Here is a 25,970-nt window from a genome sequence, read left to right on the forward strand (position 1 = left end):
GGGGGGGGGTTTTCTCAAGTTAGAAGGCCGTAACCACATAATTTGGTTTAATGTGCTATGCAATCAACACAACTCAAGGAGAAAGAGTCAAACCAAATCACCAAATTCTGAATCTTTTGTCAATAGGATCAAGAATACTTCGGAGAGATGTACATCATGAGTCATGACTCATTTATAAAGAAGCAATTCCACTGTGTAGGCATCTTCTAGATACAGCTAGCAATGATACTTTCATGGTAAAAAAAAGTATAGATACTAGAGAAAAATTAATGGATGAATTAGCCAAAAGTAAGGGAATCCATGGAAAAAACTATAATATGCGTCGAGAGAAAAGAGTCATAAAGGAGAATAAGCTTAACAGAGAGTTGAATGCAAAGCCTAATAGGTTACTAAACAAAGAGCAAAAATCCATGACATTTTGTGAGGTGCGCATGTCACATCACAAGCTTAACAAGACTATGGGTATAAGGATTGTGTCAAAATCTAGACCTTTCAACTAACATTCTAACTTATGCTACCAAACAAAATGTGGGAAACTCTCAACTTCATGTCTGCTTTAACCACAAAATCTGTAAGGATTAGGATACCAAGAACGACCACATTGATTATCCGGTATATTCAAATCAAATTAACGAGTCAATAATGTCATGGCCTATTAAAAAAAAGTAGCTTCATAGACTGAGTATGGTTTTTGAGAACTTAGAAGAGCTTAAAAATAGTAGCTTCATAGAATGGTAAGGAAATCCTTTTGTCTCCCTATCTTTTCATTATTTGCACTAAAGCTTACTTGGTCTTCTTCAAAGCTGCCAAACCCTCATGACTATCCTGAAAAAATACGAGAAAGCGTTTGGTCAGATGATAAATAAAGCTAAATCTGCAATAACCTTTTTATCAAAGACTGAAGAAAGATATCAAACTAGAGGTTCAACAAATTCTTGGCATCCAAAAAATAGGAGGATTAGGCAAGTATGTAGGCCTACCTGAAATGTTTGAGAGGAAGAAACAAGATTTGTTCAATCAAATCGTAGACATATATAATAAACCAAAGAGCCAGAAGTTGCTCCTCAAGATTCATGTCTACTGTTGGGAAGACCATCATGCTCAAATTAGTGTTGGCTGCCATGCCTACATACACAATGTCTTGATTCACACTACCGGGATCCCTCTGCAAGAGAATCCAGTCGGCTCTAACTCGCTTTTGGTGGGACTCCTCTCCGGAAAAGAAGAAAATGTCATGGGTTGCATGGTCAAAAATGACATAAACAAAGAAAGATGGAGGATTAGGTTTTAAGGACTTCACATGATTTAATGATGCTTTACTCGCAAAAGTAAGTTGGAGAATACTTACAAAGCCATCCTGTTTATTGGCAAGAGTGCTACGGGGTAAATACTGCAACAACTCATAATTCCTGGACTACTCAGTCTCTTCCTCCTTATTACATGGTTGGCGTGGAATTTGTATTGGCCAAGATCTTCTGAAAACCCAACTAGGATTTCTATTGGCTCAAGAGAAGATACGAGGATCTGGTCAGACCCGTGGATCTCACTTTCAACCCAAGTAGTACCAGTTGGAACAACAAAAGAGAAACAGAGAATTTGAAACCAAGGAATGGAACAGAGAGGAAATTCTCATTACCATACCTTAGTATGAATAAGCTATACTTGCCCTAAGACCAAGCAAAATGGGAGCACAAGATAAATATATTTGGCTGGCTACCAAGGACGGAGAATACAATGCAAAAATGGGGTATCATGAAGCATTAAATTCGGTTGACCAACCACCACCTCAACCACCCAACCACCAAAACTTCAACTGGCTTAAAGAAATATGGAACTTGCAGTTCTCACCAAAGGTAAATTTTTTTCTTTGGAAAGCTATGAAGAATGCTTTACCAGTGGGAAAAAACCTACAGATCTGAGGCATTAATCCGACAGTCTGCTGCCCCCACTGCGGAGAAGAGGAGTCAACTCTGATTTCTTCCACTGTCCCTTTGTAAAAAAGGTATGGATCTTGCACCCTTAAAAACCCCACTAACCCTTTCCCCAGTAACAAGCTTCCAATTGGGGATTGAGATTATCGAGCAGATTGATTTGCCTTCCACAGGTAGGACTAAATCAAGGACCACTCTTCTCCAAGATCTTGTGGATAATATGGTGTAGCAAAAATAAGAAAGTATTTGAGCAGATTCATTCGACAAGCTTAGAAGAAGTATCCCAATCTATTATCCAAACAAAAGAATGGAACACAACTCAGATCCAACCCAAGATAGATAAACCTTTACCTCCCCCGAGACAGATCCAAAGGATTAACTTAGATACAATCTGATGTTTCTTAGATGCATCTTGGAAAGAGGAGACCAATCAAGCCGGATTTGGTTGGATCTTCGAACAACAACTTCCTCACTCTAAGGAACAAGGCAGAGCCACAGCGAATAATGTAAGATCCCCTCTTATGGGGTGATGGCTCTGATGCATGCACTATAGCAAGTCCTAGATCTCGGATATGAAAAAATTCTCTTTGCTTCAAATTAGCAACAGCTGATCAAAGCACTCAATTTGGAGTTTCAATCGAATGAGCTTTATGGGATTCAACATGATATCCTTCTTCTTTTTCTCAGTTTCCTAGATTACGACTTCGTCTTTGTGAAACGGGAGCAAAATGTAAAAACCAATAAGGCAGCCAAAGGGACACTTCTGTCTCTTTAACTCTGTACTAAACACTTCTTAAATTAAAGTATTGGTTTGACAAAAAAAAGAGAGCTTAAATTACTGATCCATGACCAAGATCCCATTTCCATGATTTGGTGGTTCTTGGATGTAGAGTAAATGGAGTTAAATACAATCTTGTATATCCATGTACATGGGGGTTGATGCATTATTGTAAGAAGCGAGAAATTACTGGGAGGCGGGAGCCAATCAGAATTCTATACTATGGAAAACTCTTAGGCCAGAATACAAAACATGTAGCATATGATTTCTATATTGTGTAGTTCTATTAATTATACCTTCTTCGTAGTTATGGAAACTAGGTTTCAGGGTTTCCACAACGAATTTTTTTAGTGAGGGAAACAAATTCAAAGAAGTTATCTCTCAAAGAATTCGATCTAAGCTTTGAAATCGGAAGAGGGCTTAGATCTTTAGAACTCAAATTAGGGTTTTGCTAAAAACAATGAAAGAACTGAATTATTGTATTAGATGTTGGATGATTACAATAGAGAAGTCTCTCCCTTATTTATACTTTTTGATTGATTACAGAATATATTAACTTTCCTTATAACTAAAGCTAGAATATAGAAAGTTGCTCCTTCTTCTTCAAGTCAGTCGAGAATGGCGACCTGGGAAGTCGGCTTCTCCATCTTCGTTGTTGGACCTCCTTCTTTCGAACAGGCCTCTAATAAACATTGAAATTGGGTTCTTAACCGGATTCCCGATTAAATAATCGAATTATCTTTCTGGTTTAGTTCGGTATGTTAGGGTGCTAAATTCCGCACCAATAGTAGTTGTACAATTGTATATACAAATAACTACACATATTTCCATTGAAAACAATTGTAGGTCATAGACATATGAGTTCCATATTGAAGTATCCACTAACCCAAAACATAGCGCACCGTTATTCTTTTCGGTCAATTATATATAGAAAAAAATTGAATTGTGATTTACAAATATATCAAATCAATTAATCTTATTTAAATAAACACATGAGTTTCTATATGATCATAACCAGATTTATTCTTACCTAATAAAGCAATACGTGTTCTTAATACAAAACCAAAGTGTAAACAGATCAAAACAAACTCCATTAGGTAAATAATATCTTATTTAATATAGTGGAAATTTTCAAAAATTTCAGTATGTTATTATTTGAGGTTCTTGGTGTTCATGCTTCTCTCGACGGTCTTGGCAGTGGCTTTAATGGACTCCTTGGTTTCTTCGGTTTTTCCGGTGACCGTATCTTTGATCTTCTCCGTAGTGTCCTTCACTTTATCCCATGCCTCCTCTGCAGTGTTCTTCGCCTTATCCTTCAAGTTACCAGCAGCGTNAAAAATTTCAGTATGTTATCATTTGAGGTTCTTGGTGTTCATGCTTCTCTCGACGGTCTTGGCAGTGGCTTTAATGGACTCCTTGGTTTCTTCGGTTTTTCCGGTGACCGTATCTTTGATCTTCTCCGTAGTGTCCTTCACTTTATCCCATGCCTCCTCTGCAGTGTTCTTCGCCTTATCCTTCAAGTTACCAGCAGCGTCCGAGATCGTCTGTGCTCCTTCATCTGCCTTCTTGGCCACCTATCAGGTTTAATTTGGTTATATGAAACATTAATTTGTAAAGTACTTAACAAGTCGGGTTTTTTTTTTTTTTTTTTTATGCCTTTAAATTTGGTTTCATGTTTTCGTATATTTTTATTAATAGAGTATATTTTGACCATTTCAAAAAAAGTAAACAAAAACCATGTGGTATAATTTTTTTCGATTGTATTTTTCGTTTCTATGACCAATTTTTTTGTTTTTGTTTTAAAGCTTGAGGAGTGTGTTACCTTTTGCTGAGCCTCTGTGGCTTTGTCACAGACGGAGGCTTCATTCCGTGTACTTCCCTTTGATTATATATTTAAAAAATTAAGGATGATTAATATTAGTCACACGTATTAAAATCTGATACACCCATACGATACATTAAAAATAAAATAGCTAGATTACATGGACGAGTCTTGTCGGGATGGAAGCACGAGCTCTTGTGATGAGTCTTGCAACAACTGCGAAGCTTGTCATTTCTTAGCGCTCTTGTTTCTGTTTTATAAATAATGGGATTAGTTTGTTAATTAGTTTAAGCTTAAAACTTAAGTATATATAATGGAATTGAAAAATGTATAAGGAGATGAGGTGCCATGTAAAGAAGACACATGGATCGATTTGGGTGGGACATGAGGAGTTTGACTCGGGAAATCGGATGGTTCCGGTTCGAGTTAGCTATTTATAGATGTGTTAATGTAACACAATCCTTGGCACCTCATGTTCCTTATTTGATTCTTAATAAAAGTATTTGCATTATTTCCATGCACCTAAGTGTATGTACTGAATATGATGGCGGAACGTAATGTTTGTAAAATTTGGTGAAAATTGATAGTGATTTTGACAGACAATAGTCAATTAATATATCCTTTTTATATTTTACAAAAAGAGTCATTTTGCAATTTTTTTTTTAACGGTAAATCAATTTTATTATATCATAAAAATGTTACATGATACATTACAAATCCATACAAATACAACCATTGAACCAAATAAAGGAAATTGAACACAATTTCGATGAAGAAGTGGAAGTAATCCTGTTTTCCAAACGAAAGTCTTACAGGCAACAGATGAAATCTGTAAAGTCCCCTCTTCATATACTCATAAAGAACTCACACCTTATAGATGAAACTCCCAAATGCTTTTTGCATTACTTTGAATAAACATAAACACTGATATATTGCTTGAGATGGATCTTGATCATGTTTTTTGGAATGCCATACACTTTGCAGCCAATTAGTATCACACATTACCTTCCTGTTCATCGATGTATTGTTCCTATGTAGACTTGACTTTCCGGGATCCCATATTCGCCTACCAAAACACCAATATATTCTTTGAATTTTATGCTTCATTCCTTCTCCACAAGGATATTGAAAATATTGGTCATCATGGAGAGTTGACAAACTCTTCACGGAGATCACATGCTTGACTTGAATAAATCCAGAAGAAGAATTCGCTTTTACTCGCCAAGCAATAATCGGCTCCACTATTGGAGAAATACACCAGAAACAATTTCGTTTCAGATCACCATAACAAAAGACTCTAACCGAAGTTGGTTGCGCTTGATTGAATGTTGATGCCATTTGAAACAAATTCAGTCTCGATTGACTATGAATCTGATCAACCCAATTCGCTGGCACAGTCACCAACACAACCATCACCATGAGAAAGAGAAAACAAACGGCACTTAGCCATCGTAGGACACATAAACCTATAATCAAATCAACCGATGTAACCATCTCTGGGAAAGGTGCTTCTGTTTTTGGATCTGACAACGGTTTTGAAAAAAATTGGTAACCGTTTGTTTCAGTTGTGAAAACGATCACAATCGTTGCTGTCATCCTAAAGAAGAAATTTAATCGGCAAATCCAATGTAATCCCATACTAGTTATTAGTAAACAAGAAAAAAAATAATTAAAAACTAAAACAGGCACCACCGGCAAATGCCGGCGATCTGTAAAACCAAGAAGAAAAGTAGTTTTGTTTGATCGCTTGGGATATCGTCTCGGGAAAGAAGAGGTGGTTTTTTTTTTTTTTTTTACCCGAGAGAGTCGAGTCATTTTGCAGTTAATTACCTTTTTTTTTAAAAGAAAGATATCGCTATTATATATTTAATGAAAATCTTCAAAAGCAAACTAACTAGTTCTGCACTTCTGTTTAAATATAATTATGTATCATCTAATTATTGATATACTAAAACGAGCATATATTTGTATGATATTTTTTTTTTCATTTGTATAAAATATGTTTTGTAGATAAATGATTGGAAAATTTTGAATTTGAAAAAGGTTAGATATCATTCAAACTCATTGTGTGAGGTAGTAGATGAATGAGTTGAACAATTTTCTTTTATGATTTGTTCTTTTTTTTTTTTTTTTTTTTTTTTTTTTTTTTTTTTTTTTTTTTTTTTTTTTTTTTTTTTTTTTTTTTTTTTTTTTTTTTTTTTTGACAAACGGATGATTCTATTCAATCAGATAGAAACATTACAGAGAGAGGGATGAAAAACCCCTAAGTTTAAAAGTTTACAAGCATAGACTTTCCCCAAAGCCATAAGCAAAACTAAAGATACAGACAACATCAGGCAATGATCCATGAAAGCTATGAGACAAGTGCTAACAAGCAGTTGGAGACAAGCAGGAACATGATTGCAAGAATGGACATCCTCGATGATCTCGAGAGATGACAGATAGGTCCTGGTCAAAAGACACGATACCGTTGATAGGAGAATCAGAGCCAAAGAGCTCACCGGGGTGAGGGTCAATAGTAGAAACAAGGTCATGGCAAGGATTCGGGGGCTGACAGCCCGGGTGATGGTGGAGATGCTGAAGATGGTTTGTATTGCTGCTAGATTCAGGATTCGTAAAGGATAAGTGTGAGGCCATACCATACCAGGTGAACCCTCTCTGCCATGAAAATGGTGATCAAGAATACCACACACAGTTAGTAAATGGTGAGACACTGACATATAATAGATAGACCTGAGCTTACGACAAGAGGATTGATGCAGGGTAATGGGGGTAGAAAGATTCACCGAAGCAGCTAAGAACAGGTGCATAGATATATGTAAAGCCGTAACATAACAGGTGGATCCTCTCTGCCATGAAAATGGTGATCAAGAATTCCACACAAGTTATGTAGTCGGCTATACACGGGCAAAAGAATGACAGACCTGAGCTTCAGAGGTGATTCAGGCTTGAGCTGTTGGGTTGTTGGTAACACCAAACTGGTGCTGTTGATGGGGTTGCGAACTTTAAACGCTAGTTAGCATAAGAAGGCAAGTGATTTGGTTCTTCCAGTTAGCGAGCAATGTCATTGAATGAGCAAAGACCAAGGATCTAACATACACTTCGTTTCTACCAAACAATCTAGGTAAGTGGATTCTCAAGTGCAGTCTTCGGACACCGAGTTCAACCAAAGAGCCTAGATAATGTTTACCAGTTAACATAAGGGTAGGTAGAGGAGACCTGGAATTTTGGAGGTTGGGCGAAACCATTTGTGCTAGCAAGCCGGGTTCAGCTGCGGAGCTCATCCGCAGAGAGAGTAGAAGAGGATTCGTGCAACGGCTGACCGGAGAGGCTGTAGGACTCTGCGATTCCGGTGGGAGTAGACATGGGTCTGCCAAGCTCATAGGGTTAGCTAGCTTTGAGACGAGAGTCCAAAAACGGAGGCAAATCGCACCTCTGGATAACGCCTCACCAAACATCGACTCAGGTGTCGTTGGTGGATCTGTCGATGGTAAGGTTGGGCGAGAGTAGGTGAGGATGGGGTTCGTCGGATCTGGAAAAATAATTTGGGGGAAAGCGATTGAAAAGAGAAACAAAAGGGGAAAATAAAGGGGGAAAAGCGATAGAAAAGAGAAACTAAAGGAGAAGAAGAAGCAGTAGAAGAGCGGAGACGATGAGAGACTCCGACGCCGGCGAGCCGGAGCCCTACCGGCGTTGGAGAAAAATTGAGATGGCGGCTCCTCGATAGTCGTGTCTTGGAGAGAAATTAGGGCGATTTGTTCATTTTTCCAATTTTGTAGTTGAATCATTTAAAAAAAAAAAATATCGCAAATAGTAAGAATTTAAATGAATATTCATTCAATTTCAACTTTTTAATTTGGATCATCCATTTATAATCCATTTATAACAGTTATTTTTAGATGTGTCGCTGTCATATTCTTGAGTCTTGAGTAGGTGAGGTTAGTGAACTCAGTATAAGAAATTTTTGAGGAATTCGAATAATTAATTCAAAAATTCATAGCTGTGGATCCGACCAGTTTGAAAAATTCAAATAATCAAAATTATATGTATAACTAAAAATATTTAAAAGATCTGTTATAATGTGTTTCCTCTAAGAAACATTTATAAATCTGCCACTAATCATCGATGATCACCACATGATAATATGTTTTATGGAACAAATGGGTCCACATCGTAATCATTTCCCGGCAAAGGAAAAATCTGTTTTTTCCAACTTTTCACAAAACTAGAAAGAAGAAACCAAAGAAAAACAAATATGTACAACTTTCGAAGCCGGTTTGCAAAACTCGCCGACACTATGCAGTAATACAACCTACCGGAGTGGCGGAGTCCATACACAATTTGAATTAGTTAACATTCAAATTAACGGAGCTTGATGCGCGAGTCACTAGTCAGTATCACATCTATACAACCAATTCAAAGTTTGTTTTTTTGATATGAGATCAAACTTTAAAGGATATTGCTTCTTAATTATAGCATGATTCAATCTTCTTTAAACAGCAAAGAAAGACAAGGCTTACAAGTTCAAACCATTATTAACTAGAATGGAGCAACAAGTCAAGGCTTGTATATTCTGAACAAAATCTTTATTATATCTCCAAACAAAAACAACTACAACAACAACAAAGAAGAGATCGGTGAGTTTGATGTAACCTAGGTATATTTACAGACACAAAAAAGAGATGAAGCTTGAGGGGATAGTTTCTTACAAAACCCACCAAGATGAAACCCATTGGAGACGCAATATTTGTTGCAACGTGGTAATTTCGCACATTCTCCGGCTACATACAGCCATTCCGTCCGACCACTCTTCCCACCCCGTCCTCTCCCAGATGTGGTCATTGTCCGGCCTTGAGTAGTAGCCACCCCTTTTATGCCATCATATCAAAAAGATATTGTATTTTTCAAAACGAAAAGAAAAAGATCTTAACCGGAAAGAGTGTCGTATTTGCCATGGAGCATACAATTATATTTACCTGAAATGAGAAGGGCAATGTATACGAAAAGACAGAGGTAAATGAGCTTCACGGCCATTCTTGTCTATAGTCAAGTGCTCTCTTCACTCTTTAATTTTCCTTTGATTGTAATCTTAATGTTCTTCTAAATATAGCAAAACGCATTTTTTATATATCGTTATGTGTAGGTCCTTTTATTACTTTATCAAGTTTTAAATACCTAAATATCGTCCTGCTTTGGCTACTACATAATTTCGACCCATTGTAGTGCGGGAGCCATACATTATTTTTATAAATACATAGCATCACCTAACAAATATATAAATTTATCAATTACAAAGATTTTAGAAGATGACTATGGGCCCTAAGGATAGGGTGGTGGTGCCATTGGGAACACTAATAAAGTGAGATAATTATAATTTAAAGAAGAAAAATGGGTTAGTTGAGGGATCTGTGTATATGTTGGAGAGAGTTTTTTCCTATCTATCTTTGACTATTTTGCTCTACCTTTTGATTTTACATGTAAAGTCAAAAGTATGAAAGGAGACAAAAAAAAAAAGTAGTCAAAAGTAAGAAAAAAATATTTTTGTATTTGTTTTTGTCTAATTATTGTATGTATGTTTGAAAACAACTAAATAATTGGAATGCATAACACTTAACTAATGTAATAAATAATAACTAGTCACATCCATTCAACTAAAACCATCCCGAAATTTCACCCAACGTAATTACTCAAACAAATTTGAGAAAAGAAAATTGGTATTAACAATTTCCTTTAGAAGTTATCTCTTCTTACAAAAGAAAATGGTGGATTAACATTAACTGTAACCATTAAAAACATAATAACTTTTTAGTTGATGAAGCGTCTATGTTTATTGTAAAAATAGTTGCCAAGTTTTTATTGTCTCTCCCGGGCTTAAAGGAATTCTATAGTAAGCACAAATAAACCAGTAATTTACTTTTGAACACCAAAGAGAGAAGGAAAAAAAAACTAAATAAGCTTTCTTCTTAAAAATTGATTTACTATTTTGGTATAGAACAAATTTCAAATCCTTAAATCTGTGACACTTTCTTGATTCTTCCTCATTTTCGTGCGTTCCACGTCTCCTTGATTTGTCATAAGTATTTAGAATATTTTGTAGTTGCATACAATAGTTATAATAATCCGAAGAACAATTTACTAATGATTCTCCCTATCAAAGTTCTCTTTTGTTTAAGAGTAAGAATTTTGTGATTTTGGACAAGAAAACGATAGAAAGGTATTGGTACCATGGTTCCATCGTTGGAACGAGGAACAAGCATTTCGAGTTCATTCAATTTTGATAGGATGTTCGATTCCTCAGCGGGAAAAGAACAACAACAACAACAACCTCATCTCGTGGAACCAAGCATGTCGGAAAGTCAAACTCAAGACAGCCTCGGTGGAAGTCCGGTGGAGAGTAGCCGTCCGATGACTTCCCGTCTGATTTCCCGTAGACAGGATAAGCAACAATCCGGTGATTACAAAAAAGTTCATTATTTCTATTCGTTTACGAACTCTAGAGATATAAAAGGAAAAATAAAAAACTAAACAATTTTGTGGATTTTACATATTGTAGACACGGAGATGATGAAAGATAAATTCACAAAATTACTTCTAGGAGAAGATATGTCAGGTGGTGGTAAAGGTGTAGCTTCTGCTTTGGCACTATCAAATGCCATCACAAATCTAGCCGGTAAATGTAGTTCTTTAGTTTTTTTTTTAATTTTAGTTTTGTTCATCCACAAGCAACACAAAATAAATCTATGGTTTGGTTTAATTTTTATGTGTAGCGTCAATATTCGGGGAACAGACAAAGTTACAGCCGATGGCACCGGATAGAAAAGCTAGGTGGAAGAAAGAGATCGATTGGTTATTGTCTGTGACTGATCACATCGTGGAGTTTGTTCCATCTCAACAGATGAGTAAGGATGGAGTCTGCACCGAGGTTCAGTTTCCTAACCGGCTAATTAACACTTGTCAGTTTCATATTATCAACGTCAGAGATAATATTCTGAATCAAAGACTATTTGTAGATTATGGTGACACGACAAAGATGTGATCTTCTTATGAACATCCCTGCCCTCCGCAAACTCGACGCTATGCTCATTGTAAGCGTGCACATATATTTAAAATCATGTATGTTATGCAACTACTTTGATGGAACGATATTGAAATATATATATTAGGATACATTGGACAATTTTAGAGGACACAATGAATTTTGGTATGTGTCGAGAGACTCTGAAGAAGGGAAGCAAGCACGGAATGATAGGACAAAGGACAAGTGGTGGCTTCCTCCGGTGAAAGTCCCTTCTGATGGCTTGTCCGAGTCATCCCGAAGAATGCTTCATTTTCAAAAAGATTCGGTCTCGCAAGTCCAAAAAGCCGCCATGGCAATTAATGCCCAAGTTCTTTCAGAAATGACTATCCCTGATAGCTATATTGAGTCTCTTCCAAAGGTGATTATCCTTCTTTTTGTCTTAAAAATCGGATAATATAGTATCAATAGTTTGCTTACATTTATATTCTATGACATCATGATATAGTATCATCATATTCTAAAAAAAAAACATCAATAATGGTGACTGAGAAGACTTAGATTATTGCAGAATGGAAGGGTAAGCCTTGGAGATACGTTATACAAGAGCATAACAGAAGAGTGGTTTGATCCAGAGCAGTTCTTGTCAACACTCGACTTGTCTACGGAGCACAAAGTGTTGGATGTGAAGAACAGGATCGAGGCCTCAATTGTTATATGGAAAAGGAAACTTCATCTAAAAGACAACAAATCTTCTTGGGGATCAGCTGTGAGCTTGGAGAAACGAGAGTTGTTCGAAGAGAGAGCCGAGACGATCTTGGTCTTGCTTAAACAAAAGTTCCCTGGTCTTCCCCAATCTTCACTCGACATCTCGAAAATTCAGTATAACAAGGTAATACTCAAATGCTATTATTTTTATTATGACATCAATCATTATTAATTTTAGTTATAGGTCATTGTGGTTCATTTATCACTTTGTGTGTTCTAACTATAGGATGTGGGACACGCTGTTTTGGAGAGCTACTCAAGGATATTAGAGAGCTTGGGGTACACGGAAATGTCGAGAATCGAGGATGTACTTTACGCGGATTCTTTAGCCCGAAAGCAATGTACAGATGAAGAAACATCAGATGGTGGGATAGCAACAGAAATGGATTCAGAGTTAGGAGAGGAAACAGAGAAGCTTGACCCACAATACTCATCAAAGACAACATTGCTTGATTTTATTGGTTGGAGTGACAATAGCTCAAAAGGGCTGTCAGAGAAACCTCCCAAGTCTCCAAAATTGACGCCAAAGAAATTCTCGTATTTGGAGAAGCTCGAGAACTTGAATGGTTTTAGGAGCCCTAAAGATAGGCATTGAAGAATGAAGACCAATCAAAAAGACATGGGAACAAGTAACATGCATGATACAATTGCGCAGCCGTACGTAAGTGTGTGTTATTTTTAGGCAAAAGAATGAAACAAGTAGCAATTAAGAATTGTCTTCCTTCCGGTTTTGTTTCTTGGACAGAGAAGTATACTAACTTGTCAACACCACACTCCATTCTCAAAATATATATTTTTCTTTCTCTTAAAGAAAACATGATTTACAGATACTATAATTTGTTTAATATATATATAAAACACTTTATGCCATTATCAAATATACATATTAAGAAAAGAAAAACAAATACCAATACTGATAATTTAGACCATGTTCGTTTGTTTATTCATATAAATATGTGAATGAAACAGCAATCTGATCAGTTCTNTTTTTTTTTTTTTTTTTTTTTTTTTTTTTTTTTTTTTTTTTTTGTATAGAAATGAGCAACATTCATATGTAAATATCAAATAAATTTTTTAAATTAAGTCAAAATTTTCAAACTTATTTGGTTGAACCAAGCTGGAGCATTTAGATAGAGATGGTTCAATCAAAAATAACAAATAATGAAATCCTAGTTATCCGATTGATACATTTGATTTGGCTACGAATTATGAACAACACTCTTATAATAATTTTGCAAAAACTTTGTTTTGTCTATTAAAAACCGCGAAAACATACAAAAGTTGAAAATTACGTTTTTTCTACCAAAACGGTAAAATCATATCTGATTCACCAAACTACAGAATCACATTTTTACTAATTTTGACGACAAAATCATCTATATATACATTTTTGAAGACAATTATGAAATAAATCCTGAAATTCAGTACTATTTACAAGGAATGCCATTGACATTAAATATTTAATTAAATTCATTTTTTTAAATAAAAACTAATTGTTATACATAGTAATTGTTAGATGAGCATATACCATAAATTTTGGTTTAATTGTTATAAATAAATTCGAAATGTATTTATAGAAACTAATTAGTTCTACCTAAATTATTAAATAAAATAAATATACCTTTTTATAATTTAACACCATTTAAAAAAATGATTATTTCTATGGTAAACTTAATAAAAATTAAAATATTATGAATCTTTAGATTTATAAATGTTAAAAATCTCATAAAATAGGGTTTCTTTCAAAACGGGTTATAGCAACATTAGCATAAATTTTAAATATTATTAATCAAATGCTAGAACATGGGTTAAATTTTAATTAATGTATAAATATAAGGGATAAAGCTTTAAAATATACAAAACATTAGTCATATACTCATATATATATATAGTTAATCTACTAATCAAATTGTATTTTTCTTTTCTAAAATAAAATATAGCTCCGCGGTGTACCACGAGGTAAAATCTAGTAATGTTACAATTTTTGGTGAATGACTGAGAAATGAGAATGGTGGCGGCGTATAACATGCAGAAAGGGTCTAAGACCAAGTGCATTAGCGTACTTTTGAAGTGTCCTTGAGTAATAACATGTTTGATTTAAATCGAAAACAAATTAATATCGTAGAACCGTTCCTACAAGAGGTAGCCCTGAGACGGAGCCGGATATCCGGCCTTTTTAGGCATATCCGGATCCGAATCCGAATCCGGCGGATATACAATTATGTTATCCGAATCCGGCTCCGTTATTCCAGATATCCGGTCGGCGGATACCCGACTAAAACTATAATATCCGCGGATATCCGTCAAAGTATCCGGTTCAAACATATATTAAGGCCCATTCACGGAAAGTAGAAAGAAAGAGTAAAGGCAGACTTATTTATAGATGCATTTAAGTGTGAAAAGTTGTCTCCCAAGCGATGTGGGATAAAGCTAAAAGGAAAAGACAAAAAATATTGAATCTCACATCGCCCAACACTTAATATTTACTCCTCCAGCCCTCCTATATATATGTGTTTTATACTCAAAGGTCAAGTTATTTTAGGGTGAGTGAATAAGCCGGATTTCCGGATATCCGGTTGGTCAAAACTATCTTATCCGGATCCATATCCGGTTTAGACGGATTTGAATTTTAGTTATCCGAATCCGTATCTGGTTGGACCGGATATCCGGTTTTCGGAGCGGATTGGACCGGATACCGGAGCGGATACCGGATATCGGATATTAAATCTCAGGGCTAACAAGAGGGACGTAATTTGCATCGTCCTTCTTAACAAGTGGCAACGTGTGGGTGGTTGTTGTTGTTTCATCAGGCTTATGTTTTTGTATCTTCTTCTTCTTCCTTTTATCTCGTCTTGTTGAGTTTTTGACTGAAAAAGTCCAAATCTGTGAATCTCTCTTTGTCTCTGAATCCTCCGTTGATGTTTTACGTATTATCTTTAGTTTCTCAGATGCTTCATCTTTCTTCGCGCGTCATACTGCTCATGGTTTTTCTCTTGTCGACTCTTTTTGTGTCTCTTCGGTAACTATGCACATCAAGTATTCGATAAAATGCCCTTGGTTTTATACCATCACAGATTTTGGTCTGCTTTTTATGAGTTCTAATCATACCTTTATATTAAAGTCTGCTTTTTTATCATATATTGGAAGTTTCACGTAGCTAGAGAGCTACTACATGTATATAGAAACTCGTTTTGAAAGTCACAAGCTGCATAATTTTCATGTACTTCTTTACATTATCAAAGCTTCTATTATATTACCATCAAAATTATAAATTTACCTGGAAAATGATGGTTAACATATACATACGCAATTTGACAAGAAAAAATAAGTGTGTATATTTATTTACTTATGCAGGCAGCAGATGTTTGATAAAATGTTAGTTTTTAATTGTGATGTTTGTATGGTTAATGTTTTTTATTTTTATTTTAATTGTATGTTTTGTTTTCTTTTCAAGTTTTTGTAATTTTGTAATTTTCTTATGTTTTTATTGTCATTGTTATATGTTTTATTTTAATTAAAACTTTAATATGTTTTTACTTATTAATTTAAATAAATACTTTTTAAAATTAAAAATATTATTATTTTTTTCAAGGGACCAACTGTGAGAGACACCAATGCTCATATCAAACTTTCAAAATCAAAATAAGATTAATATATTTAAGGGACCAATATTTTGTCCCAAACAAATGCTCTGACATCTCAGTGCAGTTTCCACAATGAACTCAGTCAATTATAAAGGCCCAAACAATGAATGATAAGCCCAACAACGTAAACAAAAGGTAATGAGTAACCGTCAGATGCGATATGAACACGTGGCAGAATCTCAACGAGTTAGAAAACCCTAAGCGCTTCTTCATGTTTATTTTTTCCTGTATAAATAGGATTAGGCAGAGAGAGAGAAGCTTAACACATCCATCCATCCATCTCTGCTAATTCATTCTCTCGGAATTAGATTCTTATTTATTTTTCTTCGATCTTTCAGTTTTGTTTTTTTTGTGGACAGTGACGATTGATATTAAGGTCTCGTTCGTCGTAAAAACGGCCGTAAAGGCCTATTTGCCGACCACTCTGTTATATCACCACCCATATTCTGAGTCCCCAATTTTTTTTTGTTTTTAATTTTTCATTATTCTTTAGGATTGGCCGATGATTAAATCGATTAAGACAAGCATATGTCTGAATTAATCCATGTTGATAATCCAAATCTTCTCAATGAGGCCTCCAAAATCTTATTTTAAATCTTTGTTTTTGCTGGCAAAAAAAGAGGGTCAAGTGAGGATTAATAATGCATAGTTCAGATGATATAATCTCCATGATTACAGTTCAGTAGCATAGTCTTTCGCTCCTATCTGATGACCCCTTTAATATATATATATATATATATATATATATGTTTTTTTTCAACTTTACAAGTTTTAGTTTTTGGTATTAGGGTATGATATGCATCACAATTATTTAGAGAATTGATAAATATTGGGAGTTTATAATTGGGAAAAGTGTCATAAAAATCCCTAACTTTCAAATTTGGGAGGTTTTAATCACCAATTTTCAAGATGCTATTTTAATCACAAATTTTTCATTGACTTGATCATAAAATAGTAAAGTTTTGTTGACCAAACCAGAGTAAAATTATATTGCAACGACCATGTTTTTGACGCTAAGAACAACTAAATCCCCAAATTAATTCCAATTTCACAAATCTATAACCCTAGAAAGAAACTGCAGCTGAGACGAGAGCTGACAAGTACTTCCACCCTATCGGTGGTTAGAGCAAAGGACTGTAAATTCTTTTTGTGTCAGTGGTTCGAATCCACAACCACTTCTATTTGAAGCGTTCCTCGATAGTAAAAACAATAAATGCTCGAGTTGTTAAGACCAAACTGCCAATGAAATGCATTAAGCCATTGCGCTAGTCTTTTCCACAAGAAATTGAATCATCGAATTGTATATCATAAATACATGATGTGTCAAAACTTGAACTTGAACTGATCGGAACAGAATTTTTTTGGGTTTTATTACTCTTTTTTGTTTTGTTTGAATTCGGCTATATTCGCTTTAGCGTGTATAGGAGTTTACACATTAATATGAATGATTTGATTGTCTCGACTCTCGATTGATATTGTCTCTTTATGAAGAATGAAACGGCTTTCGACCAAAAAAAAAGAATGAAGACGGCTATAATAGTACAATGGGAGGTGGTACGGATTATAGGATTTTGTAAAAATTTAGGAAATTTTGATTTGAGAGATTTTCGTGAATATTTATACGATTTGGTATAATTTTTGGGATAAAAAGGTGCTATTAATATTTGGAATAAAAAGGTGCTATATTACAGTATACTATTCAACTTTGAAATTCGTCCATTATCAACTTTCTGACTCGAGCTTCTCGGTTCCTAATTAGAAATAAAAATCGATTTAGGTTTTAGGATTCTACGAGTGTGTGTTAATAGTCTTAACAAATTGGTCTGCCACGAGATCATACTCTTCAAAGGTCATTAACAAAATTGCATCCGATTATTGTTAACAAAACAAAACGCATAACCAACATAAATCCGCAACACAACTACTAGAAGAACCAAACAAACTAAACAAAAACTTGCAGGTACTTCTCATTCATTCACATACCAGATTTGTCAACTCCAAGATCATCAAGTTCTTTACTCTTCTTATTCATCCAACCATCCAGATATATACCAAGTGTAATAGTAATCATTCGTATTACTCTCATATACCAAACTTTACAATCTTTTCTTTTATGCTGTCAACAACAAAACATTCTACAACTATAAATAATGACGTGTTTACATTTGTAACCAGAGAGACAGCATGATAGATGAACAGTTCGGTTCTGTTATATATATATATATATATATATAGCCTTTTTATACATTACATATATGTATAAATTTTTGTATAAACACATCCAGGATAGATGTTGTCATGTGCCTGGAAAAGAGCTAGGTGTGGTGCTTTGTAGGATGATGAAAGCGCAAACAACAGAAAGAGAGAAAACAGACACCCAAGTATTCTCTGTGTACATCTCCATCGCGTCTGTTAATGATAACCTCGTCCTGTTCTCTGCCCAGTTCCTTAGTCTGTCTGCTTCCGCCGCATATAACGCCCGTCCCTGCAAACACAAATATCTTAGTAAAAAATCGGAGAAAAAGACAAAAACTAACACTGAAATGAAACCTGGCTTGAAGACTCTACTTACTTGGTCATCGAACCATCGGCCTCTCCTGAGCCAGGAAGTGACAATAGCTAACAATATCCGAGGAGGAGTCAGGTAATTGACAGCTTTTCCTGAACCTTTCACAACTCGCATGCGTGGTACCAAAGTTCTAGCTACTGTCTCAGGAAGCTCGCAGATTATGTTAAACATCTGCTTGTTTTTTATGCTCGAACCACTGGCAAAAAGGTTGGAAATTAACTAACTAAGTATTTGGTTGTTCGTTACAACGCTTCAATCAAAACTCATACGTAACCTGTATATGCGGCATGCATATACCTGAGAAGAAGTTCGGTCAAAACCATGCCAGGGGATGCAGTGTGCAGGCCAACCTTTACTTTTTGGCTTTCTTTCACAATAGACCCATGAAATTGCCTAAGTCCACATTTTGTTGACCCATATCTGCAAAAAAGAGCTCAAGATGACAAAAGACTCAGAAAAATTTGTTCCAATTAGTTAGAGGTCAGTAAGTATCAAATGAATTTGATTTTACTTACACTGCTGTGAGAGGAGTACTAGAACCCCCAGAACCAGCACCATCCATGTTAAAGATGTGCCCACCGTTGTGCTGTTTGCTCATCACATCCATCGCCCCTCGTGTACATAGAATCGATCCAATCAAATTTGTGGAGACAATCTAACAAAAATTTCAATTACAATTAGTAGACTGAGAAACTTCACCATAGAGCTCAAGCTGAAATAAAGCTTTAGGTTCAAAAAGGACTTTTACCTGTTTGATATCTTCTTCAGTGAACTCGAGCAGCGGTCTAAAACCTTTGTTAGTACCAGCATTGTTTATCTGTCCAAATTTGAATAAAGACGAGAGTGAGTAAACAAACATATGATCTAAAATACAAAAAGTTAGAAGACGGTACAATGAAATATATTTGTTTTTACCCATATGTTGATGGAACCAAGCTCTTTCACAGCAAAATTCGACAGCTTCTCAACGTCCTCGGGTTTGCAAACATCACAGGCAATACCAACTACCTTAGCATCACTCAGTTTCTTTCTAGCAGACTCACTAGCACTATTCATAATCTCTTTGAGATTTTGCTCAAGCTCTTTGACAGTCATATCAACAGATTCAGAACTGATTTCACACCAAAAAAAAAAAACACAAAGCATAAAGACTTCATTTCATGATAAGAACTCATCCATAATTTTCACTATCAATTTAGCAACCTGCGAGATGTGACAATGACTCTGTCTCCAGAGAGAAGAAATTCTCTAGCAAGAGCTTTCCCTAGTCCTCTCGTGCTAAAACACCGATCAATAAAAAAAAACACACACATCAGCTTCAAAACAAGACACAAAAGAAACAAGAATCAAACAATATGCAAAAACCATGTTACCTTCCAGTAATAACAACATTACGCGGACCGGCTCGGTAATGATCTTCCAAAACCATGTTGGAACCAATCATCGTTCCAATGATAATTCCACCAAGCCAACTATACCAAACCAATGAGTTCATCGAACCATCCCCACCTTTTTCATAGACAACACAAAAACTCAGTCGAAAACAAAAAAGTTACAAACTTTCACACAAAAAAAAAACTTGTACAATAGTTTATATTTTTGGTACTAACTAACCTGATAATTGAAACCCAATCAATAGAATAGCTCCAGTACTTGTCATCGTCACTATATATCTCGCAATTTGAACAGCAATCTACAAATTAACAACAACAAAAAAAAAACCAGAATTTTACAAGTTATTAGAGAACAAAAGAATGAAAAACACTTCAAACAAAAAGGTGGAAACTTTAAAAGACTGACCGAAGAGAAGACCATCTCCAATTTCTCAACTTTGTGATTGAACTCATCTTTAGATAAGAAGCCTAATTTACTAACATCTAAAACCCCAGATTTCAAAGAACTCCACCACCCATTCGATTTCTCAACCTTTCTTCTTCTTTCAACTTTTTTCTCACCCGAATCACTCTCACACCGATGCACACAAACCCTACTGTTACGTTCTCTGCAATTCAACCTTGACCCGACCCGTATCGGATCTCTGAAGAAGAGACGGTGCTCCAAGACTCGTGGGTACACTTGAATCTTCGTCAAAGAGGTCATAGCTGTAGAAGATGAGCTTTGAAACTCATGCAAAAGATAACTTAGAAAACAAGAGTAAGGAAGGAGCTTGGGGACCCAAAAGAAGATTGTTAGATATTATTTTTTTAGCTTCCGATTCGTCGAAGACGTTAAATAGAGAGATCGGAGATTAGGAAGAAGAAGCGAGGGCGGTGGGTTAAAGAAACAAGGAAGAGAAGTGTGATGGCCACACGTTACCGCAAACCTCATCTCGTTAGCCTAACTGTGACACGTGTCATTTGGTGTTCCCTTTTTTTTTTTTCTTTGTCCATTTGCATATGTCTTCACGATATTTTATTTTTCTCTCCTATAGGACGGATCAAAATTACTTGGCTATTGATAAAATTGCATATGTTTTCACAGTTTGTGTTTATTTGAGTAGCACTACTAAAAAGTTATTATTTTACATCACTTTTCTAATATCACTTGCTAAACCGACACATGAATTTAAAAAGTGGTACACAGCTGAATCACATCAAAAACCCGAGAAATATAACTCTCCCAGATACGAATTTTGAGACAATCCATTCATTTCCACTCTCCAGTATCGGCGTAGCTCCGGTTTATCAGTGTCAAAGGACGATTAAAGCTGTTTCCCTCTGCTTCAGTTTCACTTCTTTTAGATCTCCTTTTGTTATCTTTTCCCCCTTTTTTCTAATCTTTTGGTACCTCTCTCAATCTCTCTTAGAAACCCCAAACCTGGGAAATTCATCAATCAAAGGTTGGATTTAGCTTCCGGCCAACCCATCCATCCTTCTTCTGTACCCAGTTTCCATAACCACAGATATGAAATCCACTGAACAAATCAAATCACAAATCTAAATTCCGTTTAGATGTCGACGGCGCACGACGAGTTTCTTTTCAGGACCACGGTTTTCGCATCTCTTTGGATCTCCGTTTCAACCCCATTTCCTTGCCAAAACTTGATTGGAGCACGACTGTTTCCTCCGGAGATGTATAACTCATTGCATATCTTGTCAATTCCTCCGACCAGCCGCCGCAAATCGATCATCTTGGTGGTACCACTTTGATTATAGATGTATTGCACATCCTCGATTTGAACATTCTTCCCATCTTGTTGTAAAAACTGCTCTTCCTCTGATATTGCATGAACATGCTACTGCTGGCTGAGTAGTTTATCGAGTTTGTCATTGAGGGCTTTCATGTCCCTCTTGTACTTGGCATATTCCTCTCCAGTAGATCGCACATTGCGATCGTACTCCTCATTGTAATTTCCATCAGATTGAGCCAAGTTCTCCACTAGGTCCCAACATTCATCAACATCCTTGTTGAGGAAGTTACCATTGCACAATACCATTCTTTTGAATATGAGTAGATGGAGCATCTCCAGCTCCTATGTTGGTCCTTGCTTGAGGAGCTGGTGGACCGTTCTGATTGTTCATTATCTCCTCAATGATTGCTGGTTGCGGCTGGTGAACTTGTTGTTGTCTGAGTAGCCTTGGTCTGTCGATGTTGTCGATGAAAGGACTCAAGTTGTGGCTACCTCTGGATCGTGTTTGCATGCACATGTAGGTGGCCGAGTGTGTACACGAGGGTCAACCCGATCCAGGTGATCGAGTGACGGGTCGGGTGGGTGCTCGGGTTGTACCTGAGATTCAAAACAAACAAAAACGAAAGCAAACAAGTCAGATTCCGAACCAATACAGATAAAAGAACTTGATCTAGCAAGTGCTGAAATCCTAAACGTAGCAAAATAAATACAACCAAATGGCAACGGCGCCAAATTGATAAGCAGGATTTCACCCAGGGTATCAATTCCCTATGCAGTTGTAGTACAAAGGGTTATCAATCCAAATGGTTGTTTATGCTAGCAGGAAGGATGCAATCAGAACAATACAAGTCAAGCCAAGCAATTAAGGGTTTTGTCTAACAATCCTAAAATAATAAAAGAAAAGAATATAAACAAAGAACCACACGACCTAAGCATTCGAGTACAGGATCGGGTGGGGTGATCGAGTAAGCAAATGAAGTATGAACAACTCGAGGGGTTACTCGAAGCAGGTGATCGTGTACCTGTTCGGGTAAGGGATCAAGTGATGAATGGAAATGCAAGCAATTAAGATACGAAAGCTTCTAAGGATGGGGTAATCGAATCCTAAGTATTCCTGACCAGTACAGATGTCTTACATGCCTCAAGCAAATATTCCCTAGAAAATGAATCTGTAAAATCTTGTTAAAACACTCTCGTGATAGAAACAATCAACCTTGATCACTCCCCTACCCAACTCTCGTTGGAGAAACATGACCAAGCAGGCAATAAGAACCGATTCACTATTGTCTGTAAACCCCTTACTCATCTAATCTCTTAGGCTAAGTGAGTAAACCTCTAGCATTGGTTGATTCAAGCATCTCATCTACACCTCTCGGTGGTAAAACACCTTAGATCTAATCTCACCCTCTCGGTTTGTTGACATCATTAAGAACACCAATCTAGAAGGGAATCTATTAAACATATACAATCAAACTAAGACATCCTAACCGATCAAGAACATAAAATCATCTATCCCATCCCTAGAAACTTTACTACACTACTCGGAAATCATAGCAAGAAACATAAAAGCATATATTAACAAAAATTGCATTGTATTAAAAGATATAGTAGAGAGATAAGAGTACAAGATAGAAATCTAAAGAGATGATAAAAAGATATGAAATAAAGTCTAACAAAAAGTGAAAAGTGTTTTGAGTCGCTCAGTTCTCTCACAGAAGCTATCGCTCTCTGGTTTGAGGGTCTGTGGCGTGCTCGTTTGCGAGGAAGAAGATGAGGGGTTTATATATGGCAACCCCTTTGACCTAGCTTCCTAGTCCTGCCCGAGGGTCTACTCGATAGGGTACACGAGGATAAGATCGAGTTACTCCTCGGGTAGATCTTCCTGCTCTCGGATCCTCCTCGATCGTGTTGGGTTTGAACTGTTCTTGCAGCTCGATGGCTCCTTCGGGTACGTGCTCGGGTTTGTCCTTGTTTTTCCCCATTTTAGGCTCTTAAGCACCTGTTTTCATCCAAAGTATCCAAATGCAAAAATGCAACACCCTAAATGGCCTAAAAGTGAATTCCTACAGTTAATGACCTAAAAATGCTAAGGTAAAGGTATAAAGAATGCAAAATATGGACAAAAAAGGATGCTAAAAACATGTAAATTAGAGAGTTATCATAAACACAACCCAGAAACTTGCCTATGGACCCATTTAGTGAAGCTTTAGGTTTTATGGACCTGTTAAGTAGTCAACAAGAAAGCCACACCCTTAAAACCCATTCGTATGTTGAGGAGGGCCCTGTAGGTGAAAAGAAATCAAAGGAGCGTAGAAGGAAGTGGTCACACACAGAAGATGTGGTCCTCATCGGTGCTTGGCTTAACACTAGCTAGGATCCAATTGTTGCTGTCGATAAAAAATTTGGTACTTTTTGGTCACGAATTGCAACTTATTATGCTGAAAATCCTAAGCTAGTTGGTGTAGAAAAGAGAGAGCCTAGTCATTGTAAGCAAAGGTGGCAGAAGATCAACGAAACAGTCTGCAAGTTTGTTGGAAGCTATGAGGTGCAAGAAAGCTGAAATCAAGTGGCCAGAATGAAGATGATGTCATGAAAATGGCTTATGAAATCTACTTCAAATATCATAAGGTGAAGTTCACCCTTGAGCATGCTTGGAGGGAGCTTTGCCATGATCAGAAATGGTGTGGTTCCAATTCTGCGAAAGGTAATGGAACATCAAAGAGAAGGAAGTGTGATGATCTTTATTTAGTCATCAAGCTCTGTTCCTGTTACTCAAGTAGAGGAGGAAGTTCGGCCTATTGGTATTAAGGCACCAAAGGCGAAAGGTAAAAAGCTTGTAAACAAGCCAGAAGGCGCTTCTCTTGTGGAGTTCCAAGACATGTGGGAGATAAGGCAAAAAGAATTTGCCTTGAAAGAGAAACAAAGTATGATTAAAGAGAAGCAAAGCAAACATAAAATGCTTGACCGTCTACTTGCTAAAACTGAGCCTCTGAATGAAATGGAAATAGCTTTGAAGAATAAGATAATTAATGACATGTTATCAAGTTAGTTTCAGTTTGAGTTTATGTTTGCTTTTGTGTTGTTTCTTTCAGTTGTTGTAGGATGCTTTTGACTTTGAGTTTATCGGCTATGTAATGAATTTAACTTGTTTTAATGATATGTAATGGTTTTACTATGAGATGTGTTGTTCATGTAGTTTGGTATTAAATGAGATAACTAGTTTGGTTGTATGATTGATTTGTGTTTTTATGTGTCCTTCTATCAGGATTGTCGACACAGAAGAAGAAGACAAGAAGCTGTTTTGCTCACGGACAAGAAGAAGAAGAAGAAGACATTGTTGCTGTTGGTCACAGACAAGAAGAAGAAGACAAGAAGCTATGACTATGAGACTAGGAGAAGAAGCTTTTGGTCACGGACATGTTGCTTTTTGTTCACGCACAAGAAGCTTTTGGTTCACGGAGCTACGTACAAGATCACATACATGTTGTAAAAAGCTTTTGTATCGCCACAAGCTCCATTATATAACAACATTTTTGTAAACACATAAATGAGAGCTAGAGCTTATTCCATTTCCATTTCTATTTCCATTTTGTACCCACAATATCAAATTCTTACAATATATTCTTCCCTTTTTCAATTTATTTTTCTCTTTACAATTTATATTTCCTTTTTTACAATATATTCTTCCCTTTTTACAATAATTTTTTTTTTAAATGGCATCTTCTTCTAATAACATTGAAGAAATGATGGATGAGTATTTTGACCATGCAATGGACATGACCATGCAATGGACAATAATTTTGATCAAGCATTCGAGAATCGTTTCGATCATGCAATGAATCAGTTTGCACCCGAGAAGAAGAAACGAGTCCACATTGAAAGAAAACGTGAAGAGAGTCACCAACGCTATGAGATGATTATTTCCGTGAAGATGCAACATATTCTCCTAAAATCTTTCGTCGCCGTTTCAGAATGAACAAACCCTTGTTCATGCGGATCGTCGAACGACTCTCAAGTGAAGTTCCATACTTTGAACAAAGAAGAAATGGTCACGGAAGGCTTGGTCTCTTTGGACTACAAAAGTGTACAGCGGCCATTCGTATGATGGCATATGGTTTTGCAGCGTATGCGTTTGATGAATATCTCCGGCTTGCTGAAAGCACTACGTTGTTATGTTTGGAAAAGTTCACTGAAGGAATCATTCATTTATTTGGAGATCAATACCTACGCAGACCCACACCAGAAGATCTTCAACGACTACTCAATATTGGAGAGAACTGCGGATTTCCCGGGATGTAGGTTGCATAGATTGT

At 36.3% G+C, this 25,970-nt stretch overlaps 4 protein-coding genes and 1 long non-coding RNA gene across 5 annotated transcripts; 1 reads left to right on the top strand and 4 right to left on the bottom strand.

Annotated features, from left to right (window-relative positions):
- On the bottom strand, window positions 298-1,661 carry LOC104732457. Its single transcript, XR_758854.2, has 2 exons — window positions 981-1,661; window positions 298-825 (listed from the first exon to the last, which is right to left on the bottom strand). It is a non-coding gene; the product is annotated as an uncharacterized LOC104732457 (long non-coding RNA).
- Window positions 4,050-4,809, bottom strand: LOC104732458 (uncharacterized protein At4g13230-like). Its single transcript, XM_010452007.1, has 3 exons — window positions 4,692-4,809; window positions 4,532-4,588; window positions 4,050-4,283 (listed from the first exon to the last, which is right to left on the bottom strand). Exons 1-3 carry the CDS (start codon window positions 4,761-4,763, stop codon window positions 4,062-4,064), a joined length of 351 nt encoding a protein of 116 aa, XP_010450309.1. The 5' UTR covers window positions 4,764-4,809; the 3' UTR covers window positions 4,050-4,061.
- Window positions 8,980-9,745, bottom strand: LOC104732459 (defensin-like protein 37). Its single transcript, XM_019233894.1, has 2 exons — window positions 9,508-9,745; window positions 8,980-9,399 (listed from the first exon to the last, which is right to left on the bottom strand). The coding sequence occupies exons 1-2, from the start codon at window positions 9,563-9,565 to the stop codon at window positions 9,185-9,187; spliced, it is 273 nt and encodes a 90-aa protein (XP_019089439.1). The 5' UTR covers window positions 9,566-9,745; the 3' UTR covers window positions 8,980-9,184.
- On the top strand, window positions 10,591-13,070 carry LOC104732460 (rop guanine nucleotide exchange factor 9). Its single transcript, XM_010452008.2, has 7 exons — window positions 10,591-10,982; window positions 11,085-11,201; window positions 11,299-11,453; window positions 11,542-11,616; window positions 11,695-11,967; window positions 12,118-12,438; window positions 12,541-13,070. Exons 1-7 carry the CDS (start codon window positions 10,757-10,759, stop codon window positions 12,907-12,909), a joined length of 1,536 nt encoding a protein of 511 aa, XP_010450310.1. The 5' UTR covers window positions 10,591-10,756; the 3' UTR covers window positions 12,910-13,070.
- On the bottom strand, window positions 18,017-20,808 carry LOC104732461 (probable chlorophyll(ide) b reductase NYC1, chloroplastic). The gene is made up of 10 exons (XM_010452010.1): window positions 20,328-20,808; window positions 20,142-20,220; window positions 19,901-20,036; window positions 19,731-19,805; window positions 19,443-19,638; window positions 19,276-19,344; window positions 19,043-19,182; window positions 18,825-18,947; window positions 18,531-18,723; window positions 18,017-18,443 (listed from the first exon to the last, which is right to left on the bottom strand). The coding sequence occupies exons 1-10, from the start codon at window positions 20,625-20,627 to the stop codon at window positions 18,255-18,257; spliced, it is 1,500 nt and encodes a 499-aa protein (XP_010450312.1). The 5' UTR covers window positions 20,628-20,808; the 3' UTR covers window positions 18,017-18,254.

The sequence above is a fragment of the Camelina sativa genome, chromosome 12 (genome assembly GCF_000633955.1).
Source record: "Camelina sativa cultivar DH55 chromosome 12, Cs, whole genome shotgun sequence".
Lineage (NCBI taxonomy): Eukaryota > Viridiplantae > Streptophyta > Magnoliopsida > Brassicales > Brassicaceae > Camelina > Camelina sativa.

What these genes read in the sequence shown, in the direction of transcription:
- LOC104732458 (XM_010452007.1), bottom strand. Translation starts at nt 4,763, where the DNA reads ATGACAAGCTTCGCAGTTGTTGCAAGACTCATCACAAGAGCTCGTGCT. An exon ending in TCCCGACAAGACTCGTCCAT is followed by an intron (nt 4,589 to 4,691) that starts GTAATCTAGCTA and finishes ATATAATCAAAG; the next exon opens with GGAAGTACACGGAATGAAGC. An exon ending in CCACAGAGGCTCAGCAAAAG is followed by an intron (nt 4,284 to 4,531) that starts GTAACACACTCC and finishes TAAACCTGATAG; the next exon opens with GTGGCCAAGAAGGCAGATGA.
- LOC104732459 (XM_019233894.1), bottom strand. Translation starts at nt 9,565, where the DNA reads ATGGCCGTGAAGCTCATTTACCTCTGTCTTTTCGTATACATTGCCCTT. An exon ending in CATTGCCCTTCTCATTTCAG is followed by an intron (nt 9,400 to 9,507) that starts GTAAATATAATT and finishes ATGGCATAAAAG; the next exon opens with GGGTGGCTACTACTCAAGGC.
- LOC104732460 (XM_010452008.2), top strand. Translation starts at nt 10,757, where the DNA reads ATGGTTCCATCGTTGGAACGAGGAACAAGCATTTCGAGTTCATTCAAT. An exon ending in ACAGGATAAGCAACAATCCG is followed by an intron (nt 10,983 to 11,084) that starts GTGATTACAAAA and finishes TACATATTGTAG; the next exon opens with ACACGGAGATGATGAAAGAT. An exon ending in ATATTGAGTCTCTTCCAAAG is followed by an intron (nt 11,968 to 12,117) that starts GTGATTATCCTT and finishes AGATTATTGCAG; the next exon opens with AATGGAAGGGTAAGCCTTGG.
- LOC104732461 (XM_010452010.1), bottom strand. Translation starts at nt 20,627, where the DNA reads ATGACCTCTTTGACGAAGATTCAAGTGTACCCACGAGTCTTGGAGCAC. An exon ending in GATTGGGTTTCAATTATCAG is followed by an intron (nt 20,037 to 20,141) that starts GTTAGTTAGTAC and finishes TCTATGAAAAAG; the next exon opens with GTGGGGATGGTTCGATGAAC. An exon ending in TTGACCGAACTTCTTCTCAG is followed by an intron (nt 18,724 to 18,824) that starts GTATATGCATGC and finishes CCTTTTTGCCAG; the next exon opens with TGGTTCGAGCATAAAAAACA.